The sequence below is a fragment of the Dermacentor silvarum genome, chromosome 8 (assembly GCF_013339745.2).
Source record: "Dermacentor silvarum isolate Dsil-2018 chromosome 8, BIME_Dsil_1.4, whole genome shotgun sequence".
Lineage (NCBI taxonomy): Eukaryota > Metazoa > Arthropoda > Arachnida > Ixodida > Ixodidae > Dermacentor > Dermacentor silvarum.
In genome coordinates this window covers 158,228,267-158,247,306 of record NC_051161.1, presented here as the reverse complement: position 1 = coordinate 158,247,306, position 19,040 = coordinate 158,228,267, and the positions used below count along the sequence as shown (strand labels likewise).

General features: G+C 51.4%; 1 protein-coding gene across 1 annotated transcript in view; it reads left to right on the top strand.

Moving 5' to 3' along the window:
* Window positions 1-4,640, top strand: part of LOC119462528 (histone-lysine N-methyltransferase SETD1A-like) — a 37,763-nt gene extending 33,123 nt beyond the window's left edge. The window contains exon 6 of the mRNA XM_037723871.2: window positions 4,472-4,640. Coding sequence (XP_037579799.1) covers window positions 4,472-4,640 — 169 coding nt within the window. The remainder of the gene's footprint in view (window positions 1-4,471) is intronic.
* The last annotated feature ends 14,400 nt before the right edge of the window (window positions 4,641-19,040 follow it).

Sequence of the window (19,040 nt, the reverse complement as noted above, 5' to 3'; positions counted from 1 at the left end):
GCACTCCGTTGCTTTCAAAGAACCTTTCCTGGCTACATCAGCTGCCGACGACATCCGATAAAAAGAACAGACCTCTGGAGTTTCATTCAATAACCCCATAACAATGTGCCACAATATTTACAGCAGCTACCCCCCAAAATTACAGAAATCCTTATTTCATTTACAGCACGCCAATAAAGTATCATACCTTCAACGATTGCTCGTGTAAACTTCAGCAAATTAATTTCGCAGCACCGCAGTAACATCCGTCGCCTATATAGCATATTTAGCAGTTTTTTAGCGTGAGCTACACTGGCCGAAGTTGAGCAGTTTCGCGTGGCTCCCGGAGAGCCGTGCTGCGGATGCGCGAGCAGCAGTGACGTCATACGGTGCACAGCTGGCGCGCCGGAGCCGCCGCCGCCGTGCGCGCCTCGCCGGTCCGCGCATTCCAGAGGAGTGACGTCATAGCCGCGGCAGGTCCACTGGCTCCGGCGCGTGCAGAGTTGTGTGCCTCCGTTGCGCAGTAGCCAAGTCTGGCGCTGCGGCGGAGGCGCTAGATAGCGCCTAACTGTGCGCATGCGCAGATGTGTCAGTGGGGGTATACATATAGCGGGGCGTTTGCCAGTGTGGTATAGCCATGGAGAAGGAGAGCGAAATTGATGCTCAGCGGCGCAGAAGAGCGGAAAAGCTTAACTCACCGGATCCCGAAGTAGTTGCCTGGAAATTAGCTGTTGAGCGTATTAAGAACGAACAGAAGAAGGCTAAACGTGCTGCGGAGACACCGGAGCAAAGGGCGGAACGTCTAGCAAAGCGGCGTCGCCAGGAAGCAGAAACAACAAGACGCCGTCGATGACGTCAAGGCTCGTCGGTCGGCTGACTATATAGGGTGAAACTTAGCCAAAGCGCCAGTGCGACTCGGACCTTCGAGACGGACTTCGTAAACAATCCGTTTGGATATGCGTGTGACGTGTGTGTAAGACTGTGGCACATAAAAGACTTGATATGCTTAGCTCACGCTACGTATATCCTGGCATAGCGTATAGCTAAGCCACTGTTAATTTTTTCTCGAATTGCACTAATAAACTTTCCCGTAAAAAAATTCACCAACGGTTACGATACTCCCTAATGCGAAATTTGAGCACAGCCCTGTAAGTGTTTTGATTTCGCGATACATTGGCTGGCGCGGTCAATCTATCTTTTGCGGCACGTTGCAAACGGAGCGAAAGGTGGCATGACTGCCTCGCTACTCTTGAGATCGCGAGAGCCAGGGCGTGGCTGATGCGTGGACGCGATTCACAGCAGATGCCGCAGACAGATCTCCGTGACGACGTTCGCTACTCTGGCGCCATCTCTTTACTATTGTCGCGGCACTACGCTTTTTACAGCGCAGCTGTATTGACCCTTTTCGCGGTGATCCCGTGGGCGCTGCCATATTTGATCACGTGGTGGCGTGACCATTGCTTGCCTCAACTACCTCCGTTGCCTCCGCGTTTACTATGGATGTGTATGACGCCGGTGCGGCTTAGCAAACCCTTGTTTCGGGACATATAGTAGACGGTGACTGGGTGGACGACACGAAGCTTTGGCCACAGCGGCCGATAACACGCAAAATCGCTTTCTGAGCTGATTAAGCTATGTCGTCCAAACGGCGCTAGCAGCGTATACTGGTGGTAATATAGCATACGTTGTTCTAAAAAAAGGCCTAAATATATATTCCAAGCTATCCCAACTTTCGGCTCATGAATTCAATCAGGATTAGTGTGCTTTACTCTTCGTTAGTTTTTTGGCAAATATTTTGAAGCAGCGGCTTATCACGTTTGTGACTCGGTGCGGTCACTATTTGACTATATTCTGCTTAATCGCTCGCGTGTGTGCCCAGTTCCGATCGATTGTTCTTGTTGCGCACAAGCCTTAAAACGTAGCTGTTTTGTACATTTTAATACCTTGCAGCAAAGATGTATCTTAGCTAGTAACTCGCTTACTCTTGTGGACCGTCACGAAACATTCAGCTTCGACAATTCGCGCACTATCAGAGTTGTCCGTCATTTATTGTGCGTAGTGCGCATATATTGATGTGTGTATCCATTCATTTATTCTTGACACGTTGGCGATAGAGTGGGCGTAAGCTGCCGTGCCAGTCGGGGTAGATATGTGTAAATACTGCGCGCGAAACTTACTATGAAAGGAAGCAGCGCCACTCCCTTTGCCATTGTTTAACGAGCAGTACTCATTCTTGCCGACGTTGCGGCACTGGAGCCCTTTCTTCGAAGGTTACCGGTACAACGCTGGCGGATGAGAAAATTTCTGTATCCTCGAGGAAAGCCATACATCTCGAAGTGCCGGAAACACGTACGGGCAGCTGCCGCAGCGGTCCACGAACTTGTGCACATAGATTCATTTCATTCCTTAATGTGCCTGTCACTATTTTTGCAGCCAACTACAACACACGTCTTCAATCCACATGATTCAATCCAGCATGATTAGAGTACTGTGTGTTAGCGAAAACTCAGTTGCATTTCCGACAGCTGATCGCACAGAAGCAAGGTAGAAGCGGTAATGGTTTCGTATATCGTGCGCTATCGCGAAGGCCACGTGCGGCGCGCCGCCGAAATCGCCATCTCGTTTCTCTAGACCTCACTGCTCCGCGAAAAGGGCCGATATGGCTAGGTTTTGGCCAAAAGTGGGTGCGTTGACAGGGTGTGCAGAAAAAAGTCGCGTCGACAAAATTGAATCCACAGTCAAAACCAGTGACGGATGACCATTACGTTAGAATATACCCACCAATCTACCAATTAAGGTAGATGAAGTAAATCAAGGTGCATTAAGGTGGATTAAGTTTGACTAAGGTCGATTAATGTGTATTAAGGACGATTAGGGTTGATTAAGGTGGATTAGGGTCATTAAGTTGGATTAAAGTCGACTAAGGTGGATTTAGGAGGATTAAGGTAGATTAAAAAGAACTAGGGTGGATTAAGGTTGACTAAAGTGGCTGAAAGAAGATTAAGGTGGATTAAAGGTTAAGTAAGGTGTATTCTGGTGCATTAAGGTGGATTAGGGTGGCTTTGTCGTGATGCTTTAATTGCATATATATATATATATATATATATAGAAGTTCGTCATTGTAGAAGAACACAGAACAGCTTCGCTGGTCGTCCCTCTCACAGAGTGGAAGGGCGCTAAGTTTTCTGCTCACACTTTCGACATACCCTGCTTCTCCGTTTTCCGCCTCAAGGTTCCGCAGCACCCTCCTCCTCTCTTTCCCCTTTGCGTCGTTCATAGCCCTCTGCGCTACGCGTTTGCTCTTCCATCTTTCGCTGTGCTAGTTCGCTCTGTTACGCCGACGCTCGCCACAGGCACGGGCGCCTAAGAGCTGGGCTTTCAAACAACCATGATAGGTTTATCACGCAGTGGGATTCGAGTATCCTGTTTTTTAGAGGTGTTGTCTGTGAACCTTGTTTCAGTTTATTTGGTTCTCAAATGACGAAGCCTACTAGAAATGCCTGTCTCTTTGGGCAAGGAAACTTCACAACGTGACAAAGATTGAAGAACGTATTTGGTTGTTTGGCAGTAAATACAAATTAACCGTTCTAACAGAAAAGCTATTCTCCTCTATATGAAATATTTGCGGAGTCACTGTACCTCTAGATAGAAAAGGGGGAACATTTAAAACGAACAGGAAAATACAACAAGTGTGGTCACCAGCTATAGTGCACCAATAAAGGCCAGCTTTTCTGTCTGGCAAACCAAGTTAGCCTACACATTTACAGCGATACGCAATGAGTAGAAAGTAAGCAGGTTATTGCACGCAAGCGTTTTGCGGGGAGTATTCACAAAGACGTGTCAAAATATATTTGTGACGTCCACGTGGTAGAATAGGAGCGTGCTTGAGCTGTGAACCGGATAACGAAGAACGAGTGTAGTTTATCATTCTTCGTGCGAAAATTTGAGACAAAAGCGGCAATAGTCAAGGCACACACGAAACTCTACTTTCAACAATGGTTCGTTAGAAGCCGGATAGTGTGTTTTTATACCCAAGACAAATACCAAGCACGCTGATGCTAACAGCCAGCTGGAAATGACACTTTTTCCCTCAGTAAAAATAACGAAGGAGAAGAAAACACAATGTTCGCCAAGCTTATCTATTGTTGGGGATTTGATATTAAGTCTGGTCATTTCGTCGTTACGTAAAACAAAACAATTATCAATTATTTTAGTGTTCCTTTTGTTGTAAGTGAATATAAATCTTCCTGCAAATCATTGAATGTCACAGGAACCTAATGTGAGAGCTTGGGCTCGCGGTGCCTTGACAAACGCGAAAAATAAAAGGCTTTCTCGGACGAAGCAGATAAATAGCATTGAGACACAATGCCCGAGGAACACGTGTTTTCTGAGGTTAATACTAAATGCTCGGGCAATATTCAGCATGTGTTTCGTCTGTATGTATTATACTAGAAATTTTGTTTTTTTAATCGTATACTTGTTTTTGATTCAGGGCTAATCCTGTGCCGACTTCTGCATGGCAGAAGGATGCGCCTGCAAGCTTCGTGAAGCCAGGGGAAGAGCTCGACATCCCCGAGGACCTGGGATCCACGCAGATCTCGGGAGCGGCAGCACTCGAAAAGAAAAGTGACAGCGACGCCGCGCAGTCAGACGCCAGGTGACAGTGGATAATTTGCCGTGCAGCTTCCCAATAGTGCAGGAGTTCGCTGCAATTCCAGCTTATTGGGAAGCAGCGCAACTGTTAGCAACCCTGGGAACCGGAAAACACAGATGTTTGGTCACGTGAAAAGAGGTAACAAAAAGACATATGCAATACAACATCACGTGTAGTATCGCACATTGTCGCGGCTGTGTAGTGGAGGTGGAAAAGCAAAGCACAGCAAAAGCATTGGCGTTCAAAATGTAACGCTTTACTGGGCGAATTTGTACCAAGAAAGGCAAAAAACGTTCAAGGCTCGTTCAACCTGATAAATTGAGCGTCTAGAGGAGCGCGGAATCACATTCTGCATTGGCGAATTCTCCGCCGCCTATTGGTTCCCGACCATTTTCTGCCGCCGCTGCTTCCGGAATCCGCGGTCCAATCAGAGCGCGAGCGAGCAAGTTAGTCAAGCCCTCGCGGCTCTCTGCAAATCGCGCTGACAGCGTTCGCGCTCGGCATCTCGCAGCAGTCCGCCGCCAGAACCCAGATGCAAACAGAGGCTGTGAGAAGTTACCTGGTTCTGGTCCAGTGCCCCGTTAAACGTTAAGCGTACAGCGAAAGACAAACTTACGAGAAAAATAAACGCGCGATCACTCGGCTCAAGAGTAAAAAACGGTGAAAAAACGCCAGGAGGTAAACTTTGCGGGGGTATGTGTTTGTGCATACTTAGCAGATCACGGTCAGTAGTAAAACATCGAGCGCTCTCTATATTTTCGCGGCGTTTAGAGAGCTGGCACCAACTCGGTGGTGCGAAGGATGGGCATTCGGCTCCCCAGACGCCGAGTGTCCCAGTGTGACCTAGCCTTCACCTTCAAAGCACATCAATAGCTGAGAGCACCATTTTCGGCCGTCCATTCTGATCTCACCTGCCAAGTACGTCCGCTATTTGGGCATACCGTACATTCCACAGTGATCGCTAGTGCTTGCATGTATTCGACAATGCCCACTTGACATCAAATGCTTCGAGATCGCAGCATCGGTTAAAAAGCTAACTTTTTCCATCACAATTTCTACAATGTGGAACTTTTCAACGTTGAGCAGCACACCTTTCTTTTCAATTCTACACACTCGCCACTAATACAACCTCGGTCGCTACATCGCCCACCGCCTTATCCTCTCTCCCCTTTAAAATAACCGTACTGCACCGAGGAGAGCACATGTTGCCTTGAAAAGGACAAGTCCACTTGTCGAAACGTTGGCTCCTGCTTTCACCTAGCTGACGTTTTGCTCATCGTCAGGAATAAATGATAACACAATTCTGTAAACCGCTCCTGTTAGGACATAAAAGGTGTGTAAAATTGCAGGGTGTATTTATTATACAGATCCTTGAAATATGCCACTAATTTCCGAATAGAAGTTTGCAGAGAATCATAAACATTGAAATGATTTCACGTAGGTTACAAATTCATACAGCGAATTTGTGCGATTGCTGTTGTTACGGCAACGATATCTATTTTGACTATATTGCTCAGGTACGCAAGTGTAAATTCGTATTTCAATTTTCTTGAGACATAAGTTTTCCACAACCTGTCTAAAAAAGTTTTAAGGGCTGACTCAGATTTCTATTCCTAAATGTTGCTATAATTGGACTTTTTTTTTCTCAAGTACAAGAAGTTTCATTCAAATAAGCCCAACAGCTGTTTCATGAGCACGTTTCTGTGTTTACATGTGTTTGAATAAAAAAAATGCGGAATAGGAAAATATTGAAGGTTTGCTCAGTGTAAATGTTCAGTATTTGCCGGGGACCGACATACACGTGTCTTTCTTTTTTTGGCCGCGCTTTGGGGAAAATAACATGAATTAAATAAAAACTGTGAAATAAATTTTGTTAGCTAGCGCTGTCTATTGGTCGTGTGAAATATTTTGGTGCCGACCAGTTGGTCAGAATCACACCGCTTTCAACGTCTTCTCTCGTCGCAAGCGTAGATTAAGAACGCTGTCATGTGGCGAATTTTCTTTTATATAGTCACAAGGGTAAGAGTGTTAGCCATTCAACAAGCCAGCTAAGGGTGAAAAATGTTCTATTGCGTGTATGCAAGTGTGCCTCGCTGATGCGTGAATGCCGCCCGACAATTTGCTTTCACGCGCTTGCCTACTGTGCCTACTACAACGTGCGGAGTGCCTTAACGCCTTGAGTGTGTTCGTTGTCGATTTCTTTAGGCAGTCCGACGAAATCCACAGAGTTAGACAGGATATATATTTATCTATCTCTGAATATTCTTTCGAGTCTTGAAATAATGCTTGGGTGACATTAAGTGCCCCACATTTACCGCGTTCTCGGCTCTGTTCCAGGGCTCTGTCCTTCACTTTCTTGTAATATGCTCTTTCAATTCAGTTTTCAATTGTGGGTACTATTGGTCAATTTATCGTCACTCTGAGGACGAGCTCGGCATTAAAAACCACGTTCATTGACTATGCCACCTATGAAGAAATCCGGTGCACGCCCTTCACGTGAAGTACTATGTCAGTGATATGCGTTCGTAGTTTACCAGAGGGTTGGAAACGAGACCAATGACCCATTGCCGCACATGGGTAAACGCTATGCTGTCGGTTTTGCGTCACTGCTCAGGCGCATCATTTACAGGCTGCTTGATATATAACGGCAGAATTCAAGCACGGCTTAGTATCTTTTGCGCCACGAAGCAACAATCAGCAGGACTCATGCTGCACAAACTTTGGATTGACGTTTCTTAGTGCAACGTCCAAAGGTGAAATCTGTGACTTGGCGGCTGCTTCCTACGAGGAAAGGGTTTCGAAGATGCTTCCGTACCGAGCCTTTAGTGCATGTGTAAAAGAAATCAGATTTAGCGAAAACAATTCCAAGTTATTCACTACGCTGTCTACGAGCGCCATAATGTGTCTTTTGAATGCTAATATCTATCAATCAATGAATCATCATTCGACACAGCACTTGTATTTATTTTGCAGTATGGTGAAGGTAGAAACTAGGGTGCTATTCTGGACATTGCTAAATTTCCCGATATTGTGAAACTCGCCATTTTGGCAGCTCTGATTGGTCCAGTGGACTGCCAAGGCCTGTCTGACTGCATCAAAACGTTGCCATTGCGTAATTTCACAAAATCTTGCAATTTAAGAGTTTCCAGAATAAAACCTTTGGTTACACGAATTCGTCGCTCAAGGAGTGGTCGCAGCGGTTTCGAAACACGAAGCAAGCTAAGGCGGTCATGCGTACTCCTTAATGCGCGGCCGCTTGATGCTTCGAAAATAAGTACGCGTAACTGGCGCAAGCTATGTTGGCGCTACGGAGATGTTCCCCATATACCGCGTCGCAGAGAGCTTCCACCATCGGGTTATACTGAGATTCAACGTCTGATTTCAAGTACGTTCTCATTTGTAGTTGCACATACTGCCGCGACCACAAGCACCGAGCTCACAGTCTCACGTATTGTTCTGTGAGAATACTATGTTGATAGTGTGTGAGTCAATTAATCAGAAGAACAAAATCTCCACAAGACAGACAGCAAGCTCATAGAATTAGAACCAAGGCAAGCTGGAAGACACAGCATTTTATACAAGTAGGTGTACGGAGATGCTATCGTGCCTTGTAATAAATCCACCGATGGCCACTTTATGTCTCGTTACCACTCGAATATTTGGCTTCTAGATCGACACGGGGTGCGCTTGGGCGGTGCACTCTGCATCTGCATTTTAGTGCATATACGTGCACATTGTACGTTATAATAATATAGATTCGTCATTTTGTTTAGTTATCAACATGCAAAGATGCGCACCTGTAGAACCTGTGCTCCTAAATATTATGACTATAAGTACTCATAAGGTAGTTCTTGGAAACCTATCATGTATAGCCACTTCAGCCACCGACGTTAGCATACACGGTATGTCGGGCTCTTCAGAGCGGATTCAGTACCCCCCCCCCCCCCCCCCCCCCCCAAATCCCTGCCGCGTAGTTTTATTGCTACCAACGACGGGGGGCTCCCTGCTTATTCTGCTGCTTTTGCCTACCGGACTTATAGTGCTGAACACGGTGTTTTTACACGGTGACGTGTGGGCTTGGCCCTTTAGGAAGGAAGGAAGATTTTCGCGATGTACTAGATATGGGCAAGTATGCTCATGGAATTGACGTGGCGCTGAGGGCATACCAAACCAACGATGTGTTGGCTAGATGCAACCAGGAAGCTGTCCGCCCTCAAGGAGCTTGAAGTCAGAGGCCGGCGCGCTGCCTCATCATCGTCCAACAGAAGCAGCAGCTAAGGTTGCGTCTGCGTCTTCATCGGTTGTTGCCCGGATTGGCTGACCACGGCGTGCGGTAAGCGTTTGCGGCGTTCTAAAGGTAGACGTACGTGTCGCTGCAACACTAGCGCGTGGAATGCGTCAATGAGAAGGATTCCACGACCCGGACGGTGCTGCCTAAATTGAAGAACGAAATAAAAATGCAAGACCTGGCGCATCAGATTCAAGTCGCTGGAAAGCTCACCTGGTGGTGGCCCCAGGGCGGCCGCTGAAGTGTATGCGCTGCCAAGGAACGAGTCACAACCGCAGAGAAGGGAGGGTGTCTCGCTGCTCCCAATGACGATGGTTCGAACACGTCAAACACGTCCCGTGTGAATGGATCAGCTCAGAACACGGAGACTATCGTGCATATGATGGATGTGACCGAAGTGGAGGACGCAGCCAAGGGTTCAAGCGATCCGGCGGGCCCAGAAGGCGCTGCCACTGCGCCGGTCTGCGAAGACAAGAGACAATCTCGTGACAGAATGTACCCTCCGGTAGCACCGACCGCGACAGTCAACCTCCTTGATGACAGCGGAACTTTTCGAGAGAGGAGAACATCATGTAGTGGAGGACTTAATGGAAGCGAAAAAAAATTTGCCACCAGTCGCGCGTGCAACGCAGCAGGCGCGCCGGGACAACGGCGGCGAAGCCCTGGGACGATGGACGCTGAAGACGCAGCGAGCGCACGCGAGTCGAACCCGGCCGTGCACGTGGCTCTCGCATCCGTAGTTTCCTTGTACACACCATAGAAGCGCTGCTGCAGCTGCTAGGAGAGGAGGCAGAGGCGAAGGGTCGCGCGTGAGTAGTTGTTTTAGATGCGAAGCAGCTTATGGTGGGGGCTTTGTCCGTCCCTTCCGCGGCGTCCCACACCTCCACAGCACATGCGCGTCCCCTCCCCTCTCTCTCCTCTCCTACGCGTCCCCCTTTCTCTCCTCTAGGAATCGCCTACTCTACGGAGAGGCACCCTCGTGCGACACCCCCGCAGCGCATGCGCGTCCCCTCCTCCTCTCTCTTCTCCACCGCTCCCCCTTTCTCTCCTCTAGGATACGGAGCAGCTCGCGCGACAGGTGGTGCGACAACTGCATACTCCGCTGGGGGCGCCACGGTAGTTCCACGGTATGAAAATGACGGAGCGTGCGCGCCTCATTCTCTCTTCTGTGCAGCACCGCGATGAGCGCTCGGGCCGCTGCCGCGTAACGGGAGCGGCGACGTGGCGATCCCGAACTTCCGGCTCGCGAAGACGAAAGGAAACATGAACGGCGGCAAGCGGACCCTGAACTCCGGGCTCGTCCGCTCTAGCTAACCATCTCCCCGCTGCTTCGCATCCACACGTGGTTCCCTTTAGCGGGAGATGGAGTAATTTTTTTTCTTTTCTCAGGGGCTTTAGTCTACACACACTGGCAGCGCTGTCAAGAGGCCTGTGGGTGCGGAAGTCACAGAACATGGTCCTAAGGCCACCACCACGGTCGCCGAAGGACCGCCTGCAAAGACGCCTCTACGAAGGCTCACCACGATTAAGGCACGGTCGAACGTCACCAATGACCAGGAAATTATCGACAAGCCGTCCCCGGTTGACCTCCCCAATAGCTCCGGAGGCGTCTAGCCTAGCGCTAGACGTGGCACCATGCTCAGGCCCATGAAAGATCCTGTTGTGCGTGGTGCCGAAATTGGAGCTACTTTTGCGCCGCTCAACCAGCTTACGCTGTGACTGTGCTACGTGGGCCACGCAGGCCTGTGTTTTTTATATTTGTCGCTGTGCTTGTTCGCTCGGTTACGCCGAGGTAGGACGAAGAGCGCCGACGCTCAACGCAGGAACGGGCGCCTAAGATCTGCGCTATAAGAACCGCGATTATCGCTGAAGAGATCACTTGCCTGTTCAGACAGGCCAACCCCGACACGTCAGAAGAGAAAAAAAAATCATCGCATATCCACGAAGTGAATGATGAAGCGTGGGCGAAGCACCGGGGGATCATTCGGGCAACCGTGAATCCCCCCCCCCCCCCCCGTACATGCGAGAGCGCGGGAAGCTGCAGCAAAACGCCGGAAGCGTTCTCTACCTGAGGTTGGTGGCGCCGATGCTCGGGTCAAGCGCGGCGCCGGCAAGCGGACCCAGAGGCGGCGCGAGCGCGGGAAGCGGCTGCAAAACGCTGGAAGCGTTCTCTACCTGAGGTTGGTGGCGCGGATGCTTAGTTCAGGCGCGAGCTTCGCAAGCCCTCGGAGGACGCGCGGGGAACGCCGAGTTATCGGACGCGAGGCGCATCGGCTCCGTCGATTTTCGGCTGGAACCGCGGAAATCTAGGCGTAACCCCTACGAAACCTGCACGGCTGCATCTGGGAAGTCACCAGGATTCTGGGGAGACCGATCTTACCCAGGTACGCCCAATTCTCGGCCATTTAGAGCAACTTTTCGCAGCACCACGTAGCGGCCGAGCTGGACCTAACGGCTCCAGCTCCCCCACCGCTGGCTGCGGAGACGCCCGCCGGCCAACCTCTCAACATGGCGCTGCTTGTACAACGCGGCTACGACCCCACGACTCTGTCGTGGTCGTATATCCCTGCAAACCAACCAGAGGATAGCCCACCCAACATTTCGGCAGAGCAAGCCGTCATTTTTCAAGTCTTCGAGAGCCGGCGTCGCCGCCGGCAGAACGCACGAGGAGCAGCCACGTCCAAGACTCCTCTCAACAATTCAGCCAAGGGAGACGCTCGCGCTCCGTCGTCGTCTTCTAAAGCTCCACGGAAGACTTCTTCACCAGTCTCCAAGTGGACGCCAAAGCCAACGGTCAGGATGAATCCCGACGACTACGTGATCGTGCTCAAGCCGCGCACTACGGTCGCCCTCAAGACAACCTTTCAGCAAGGTGAGGTCGGCACTGCCATTTCCCAACTCATCGGTAGGCAGCACATGAACGCCATCACAATTTCTCCCAATTGGGAACAAAACATTATCATCTGTGGCACGCAGAATCCCGAGGTAGTTCAGAAGCTGCTAACGGATTTTCAACTTAACACCAGCAAAGGACCGCTCCCGCTTCACGGACACCTCAAGCTCACCGGTGACGTATGTCGCGGAGTGATTTCTGTGCATAACCTCGAAACCAGTGAGTCCCTGAAACATAGTGTGCAGTGGCGCGGTGGTGAACTAGTACACGTGCGCAAGCAGGGAAACTCCAATGTGACTGTGCTGACTTTCGAGGGACGAAACGTTCCACGTTACGTCCACTACAACGCAGAACTGACTCCCGTCAGGGAGTACCAGAAGACAGTGCCAGCGTGCTACCGTTGCGGCACACTGGGGCACCGGGCGGACAACTGTCCCAACCCGGTCAACGAAAGATGTGGCCGCTGTGGCCAAAACGTGGGGGCTGGTACTGAGGGGATGGCCCCCCACGAATGCAATCCAATGTGCATAGTCTACGAGGGCCCGCACCTCACCGGCCCCCGCGAATGCACCGGGAAATTCATCAGGCTTCAGCAGCGAGGGCTCAGGACATTGGGGCCCCCCCGAAACATCGAGGCGCCAGCCAGCTGGCAAGGCGCCAATCACGCCACCCAAGGGAGCCAATCCCGGCGCGACACGGGAGAGTCACGCCACCGGGCGGCTGCAAGTCAACCAGGAGACGGCAAGCCGTGGCGTGACGTCACCCCCTGACAAGACAGCAGCAACAACGCCCCTACCTGGAGAGGCGAGTTCCCATAGGGTGCCTCGATGCCCAGCGCCGCGAACGGCGGCGCTGGCATCGAGGCACCCTAAGTTCCCAGCTCTCAGCGCTCCATCTGGCGGCGCCGCCCGCAACCAACCTAAGGTAGGCAGCTGGGCAAGGGTCGCCTCCTCTCCTCCCCCTCCTCCCCCACCAGCATTGCCGAGACGCAGGAACTCAGGCGTGAGCTCGCCCTCTTGCGAGCTCAAAATGAAAAACTAGCCAGCGAGCTAAACTCGCTCAGAACCCAATTCGGTACTCCGCTCTCCTCAAGCGTTGAGGAAGAAAACATAACAGACAGGGAGCTTCCTACTCCTATAGAGAGTCGCGTCGGGGCCCTGGAGACCCAGGTGACCGCGATTGAAACACAATTGGCTGGCCTCCCCAAAATTATACACGACACCATCGCGCGTCAGATGGACAGTGTTATCACACAGGTGACGCTAGCCATAACTCGCATTATCCAAAAATGGATACAAGAAAATCCGCGCGACCTTAAGCGCGTAGGGCCCATCAGAGATGATAACCGCCCCTCAAAATTTAACAGGGTCATTCCCGATCACTCTGACTTTTCGGAAGACTCCTGCACGTCTGCGCCGGGCACTAGCGGACTGGGAAGTGTTAACGTAACCCCACCCTCCGTCTCCGACCATGGCCAGAGCAACTCAGCCGCGAGCCAGAGCAACTCAGCCGCTTACACTAACACAGTGGAACTGCAGTGGTCTCAAGGACCGCAAGAAGCGGGCTCATCTCCGCCTCTACCTTGAGACCCTTGAGTTCCTCGTCGCCGTGGTTGCCCTTCAGGAACCGGCGCCGGCGTAAAACTCACCAACTACACTACATTTCAACACAACCCGCAGACGTGTATACTTGTTCACAAGCAATATACTGCGCAGGAGGTCACACTCCCCACAACACCGCTTTTCTCGTACACGATGGTGTCGGTGCTGCCTCTAAAGCGGTCTGACTCACCTGTACACATTCTGAACATTTACTGCCCCCCGAAACTTAAGAGCGTTACGTTCAGCGAAATTTTCACGCAAGCCATGCAGGTAGCGGGAAGGGATCCCCTCCTGATCGTCGGCGATTTCAACGCCCCGAGCAGGCTCTGGGGGTACCCCCGGGAGGACACGCGTGGGACGAAGCTTGCGGAACTTCTTTTCACACTTGGACTCACCCTCCACACTGACCCCGCCAACCCAACACGTGTAGGCAATTCGATTCAACGAGACACTTGCCCGGACCTCACCATTACACGCAACATACGCCATGCCGACAGGCTGAATACAGAGGACACTCTCGGTAGTGATCACTGTATAATCAACACATGCGTCCTCTGAAACGCTCACTAACACAAGCTCGTGTGCCGGACTGGACGACTTTCCGCACCTCTCTACCTATCGTAGACCCCCTCCAGTCGGGCTACGACGCCTGGTCCAAATCGCTCACGTCGACACTCAGACAACATGAAAAGCAGATACAGCTCACGGACACACAAATGGACGTGGACAATAACCTCCTTCATCTTTGGGAGGCCCGCCGCAGCCTCACCAAACGATGGAGAAAACAGAAACATAACAGACGCCTCAAGAAGCGCATCCTCGAACTCACACAGCAGTCCGCGGAATATGCCGCTCAGCTAGCCGACACTAACTGGGGGGACCGGTGCAACGCGGCTGCGCGCCAGATGTCTTGCCGCAACACGTGGCGCCTGTTCTGCGCTCTCATCGATCCAACACAAACACGCACGGAAACCCAACGCCACTTACTTAGGGTCATGCTCAACTTTACAGGAACGACAACACAGCTAGCGCATACGCTCAGGGATCGATGCCTGTGCACCACAAAGGACCCCCGGACGGCCGCGTACTCGTATGCAGGCAAAGAGAACACGGAGCTGCACACCCCGTTCCAGCTACATGACCTCCGGGCGGCCTTAAGCAAGATGAAGCGTGGTACTGCACCCGGGCGCGACAAGGTTACGGTCAAACTCTTGGCTAACCTTCCCGACAAAGCCTACGCCGCGCTCCTCAAATACATCAATAACATTTGGGACGGTGAGACTCCTCTCCCTCTCGACTGGAAGTCGGCTCTCGTGACCTTCATCCCGAAGCCCGGCAAACCTATTGATGTGGAGAACCTTCGCCCCATCTCCCTCACGTCTTGTGTCGGCAAGTTGATGGAGACGATGGTGCGAGACAGACTATCCGACTTTCTCGAAACACAGCACATTTTCGCGTACACCATGTTCGGTTTCCGCCCTCAAAAGTCAGCACAGGATATACTTCTGCAGCTCCACCATAACGTCTTAGATCCTGTCGAATGTCCCCACAATGACAAGGTGGTCCTGGCCTTGGATCTTAAAGGCGCATTCGACAACGTCAAGCACGAAGTAATCCTAGACCACCTCAGTTACACCAACTGTGGCCACAAAACATTCAATTACATAAGGCAATTTCTTACAGGACGCCAAGCCTACATACGCATACAAGATGCGGAACACGGACCATACATAATCGTATCGAGGGGAACACCTCAAGGCGCGGTCCTGTCTCCCCTCCTCTTCAATTTAGCCATGCTTCATCTTCCCTCCAAATTGGCTTCTCTGCCTGGTATTCATCACGCTCTTTACGCGGATGATATCACAATCTGGGCCACGCAAGGTAACCTGGGCCACATGGAGTCCTGCCTGCAAGCAGCAACAACCGTAGTCGACGACTACGCAACATACTGCGAACTCCAGTGCGCCCCTGCTAAATCTGAATTTGTGCACCTACGTCCCCCCCTCGGGACACAACTCAGCTACGCATAATTCTCCCCTCGGGACCGATATGGGAGGCCAAGGAGATCCGCGTCCTTGGCCTCTTCATACACCACCAACGCCAGGCCGACACCACCCTGGCCAAACCTCGCAAGGGGGGAGAGACCAGGTCGGCCGCATGGTCCGCCGGGTTTCCAACAAGCGGGGCGGATTACGAAGCAAGGATACATTGCGGCTTGCCCATGCTTTCGTAACGAGTAGAATCCTCTACTCGACCCCCTACTTGCACCTGCGCAAACACGATGATGACCAATTGCAGGTCATCCACCGGAAAGTCATCAAGCGGGCTCTCGACCTCCCGATTACCACGTCCAACCAGAGACTTCTGGCCCTGGGCTTAGTGAATACTTTTCCGGGAGCTTCGAGAATCCCACTTAGTCAACCAATACACGCGTCTTGCACAGACCCCGTCCGGTCGCCGCCTCTTGGACCGGCTACACATCAAACACGACTACCACATTGAGGAAAGGGTGAGAGTGCCAGAACCCTGGAGACGCGCCCTCCGCGTCCGACCCCTTCCCCGCAACATGTCCAGAGAAGACCATATATAGCGGTCGTCGCCAGGCGCGTGCGAAAGCGTTGCAGCGACACTATGGTCACCAACAACACGTGTATTACGTGGACGTTGCCGGCCCACACCACGGGGGTACACGGCCGCAGTCGTACACAACACTAACACAGTTAACAGGCTCACTTTCAAAGCCTACAGCGCAACACACGCGGAGGAGATTGTCATCGCTCTGGCCCTCACTAATCCCACGTCGACACACATCATCACCGATTCGCGAGGGGCTTGTCGGAACTATGAGCTGGGGTGGCCCCCCCCCCCCCCGCTTGCCCGGCGCATACTCCAATCTAGCTGTCTATACTTTGATCCAACTCCGCGTAACCTGATTTGGGCCCCCAGTCACCAGGGACTCCAGGGAAACGAACAGGCCGATCAGGCCGCCCGCGCACTCTCTCCCCGGGCTGTCTCTCTGTCCTTGGAAGCCTACTCCCAATCAGACAATCTGGCCCTTTCATTCAGAGAAATCACCGATTACCATAAGGAGGAGCACCGGCGTTACCCGGCCCCTTGTAAGGGACTGGATCGCGCTGACGAGCGCCTCCTCATCAAAATTTTACCAACACTGTACTGTGCCCGGCGGTTCTGAAGCATTTCAACCCATCCTTTGACGGCGCGTGCCAGTTCTGTGGGGAGGTGGCTGACACCTTCCACATAGTATGGACGTGCCACTCAAACCCATCCATCCCCCCCAACCCCAATCCCACCAGAGAGGACTGGGAGGCGGCCCTGCTTGGCTGTCAAGACCTGAAGACCCAAAAGGCCTTGGTTCAACGGACGCGGGCGGCTCGGCTTGCCAATGGGGCCCCGGATTAGCGGCTCCACCTAGTACTGTGAGGGGAGGAGGTCAATAGGGCCCTAACCCAATCACCTCTCTGCAACTAGTTCAATAAATGTTTTTCACCACCACCACCACCATCGCAAGCCGTCGGCTCCGGGTCCGCTTGCTGGCATTGCCGTACTGCTGCAGCTTTGCGAGCCCTCAGGTCCGGGTCCGCATGCCGGCGTTGCCGTGCTGCTGCAGCTTCGCGAGCCCTCAGCTCCGGGTTCGCTTGCTGGCGTTACCGTTTTGCTGCAGCTTCCCGCGCCGTAGACTACGGGTCCGCTTGTTGTCTGCGTCGCCGTGCTGCAGCAGCTTTGAGAGCACTCTACTCCGCTTGCAGTTGAGCCGCCACTCTCTCCTTTTCATCCATAGCGGGCGCGCCTTTATCAGAAGTGACCGTTATCATCCATGGCTGAAGAGAGAAAGAGAGCGCGCGACGGGAACGAACGCCCTTGTGCACCGCAGCACCCCTAGCGGACGCCATGCAAACCAGAGCTACAGACGACTGGCGACGACGCAGGGACAAGGACTCGGCCCTAAGGTGCTTCGCCCCTAAAAGTTCGGCGGATGCGGTGTCGGAACCAAGAGCTCTTCGCCGGATTGATACGCAATCCACCCAAGACCGTTGCTGAATTTGTTTCCGAGGCCGAAGCCACGGAGAAGACGCTAGATATGCGGTCAAGGAATTATAACCGCCGAAAATTGACGGCAAACTACGCCAATGGGCAAGCACTCAGCACCGACCACCTGCGCGAGATCATCAGAGTGGGCATTAGCGAGAAACTGCAATAGCTGTAACTTTTAACTGGGATACATAGCGCTAAAACGACACAAGGACGAAGAAGAACACAGGACGAGCGCTAACGTGCAACAATTGATTTATTGCAGCTGGTAAGCATATATATATATATATATATATATACGCACAGGGAAGGAACTGCAAAAGACACACTGAAGGAAAGAAGAAAAGGAAAAACAGCCATGTGGCTACTATGCCAAAGAGTTCAAGCTCTTTCTTGGTAACAAGAATAGATGGCGCACTAACACAATCATCACCTCCTCTAGCTATCTCTGCTGCTTCGACAATTTCCCTCGTTACCTTATTCCTGTGGCGATACACAACAGCAGTTTGTTTTAAGAGAGGGTAGCATGGTTCCTTCGCGTCAGATTTTCTACAGTGGGCAGCCAGGTGCCCGTCTATTGCGGTGCTCTCTACTTTATTAAACGTGCCAGACGCACATTCAAACATCTGCCCGTCTGGCCCACGTAGTACTTCCCACACGAAAGTGGAATCTTATACACAACGTTCCGAGTGCATATAACAAAAGGTTCCTTAAGTGCAGTACGCAAACTGGCTTCCGCTTCCTCGTAGGACAGCTCAGCCCACTCAAACTCAAAAGTTGATTAGGTGCTGTAAAACAACGTTTACACCAGACCGTTGCCCAACCTTTTTTAGGTTGTGGGAAACCCTGTGAAAGTAGGGAATTACAGCCACCTTTTGTTTGTCCCTTAGTTCTTTCGTCCTTCTTTCGTCATCCGCTCTCTGCTCTTCACTGAGGCGTGAAGTTGCCTTCCTTCGACGATGCAGGCTTTCAGCAACCGAGATAATGATATGTCTCGGATAGTTCGCTGCTTCCAAACGAGCCACCTTCTTACTAAGTCCTTCATCCAGCATGTGGGTACAAGACTTAGAAAGAGCGCATGACAAGAAAGAACGTAAAATACTTTTTATGTGTGCGGAACCGTACCTTTAGGGCGGCTTGTTTGCTCTGGGCTCATACACCCAACACACGTGTACAGCTTTGAAATGCAAACGCAAATCTAAAAACCTGATATTGCCCTGCGCAGGAAATTCCGTGGTGAACGTAAATGGCCTATAATACTCATTGAACGCGGCAAAAATGCTATCAACAGCAGGGTTTGAAGAATCTAAACAGAAGTCTACATGAGAGCTGGCCGCCGGATCAACACGTGATCTACCTACAAAAACCACAAAAAATATCGTCCACATATATAAAAACCTTTACAACGCCCAAGTCCCCCAGCCACGCAGAAATAGCTTTGTCAGAACGAGCTAAGAACAAATCACTTAATATGGGCGCTATTCATGAGCCTATGCAAACACCCTGCTTTTGCAGGTGTTTATGCTTATAAAGTGCTTGGTAGTGCTATGTATGTATGCTTATGCTTCTATGTAT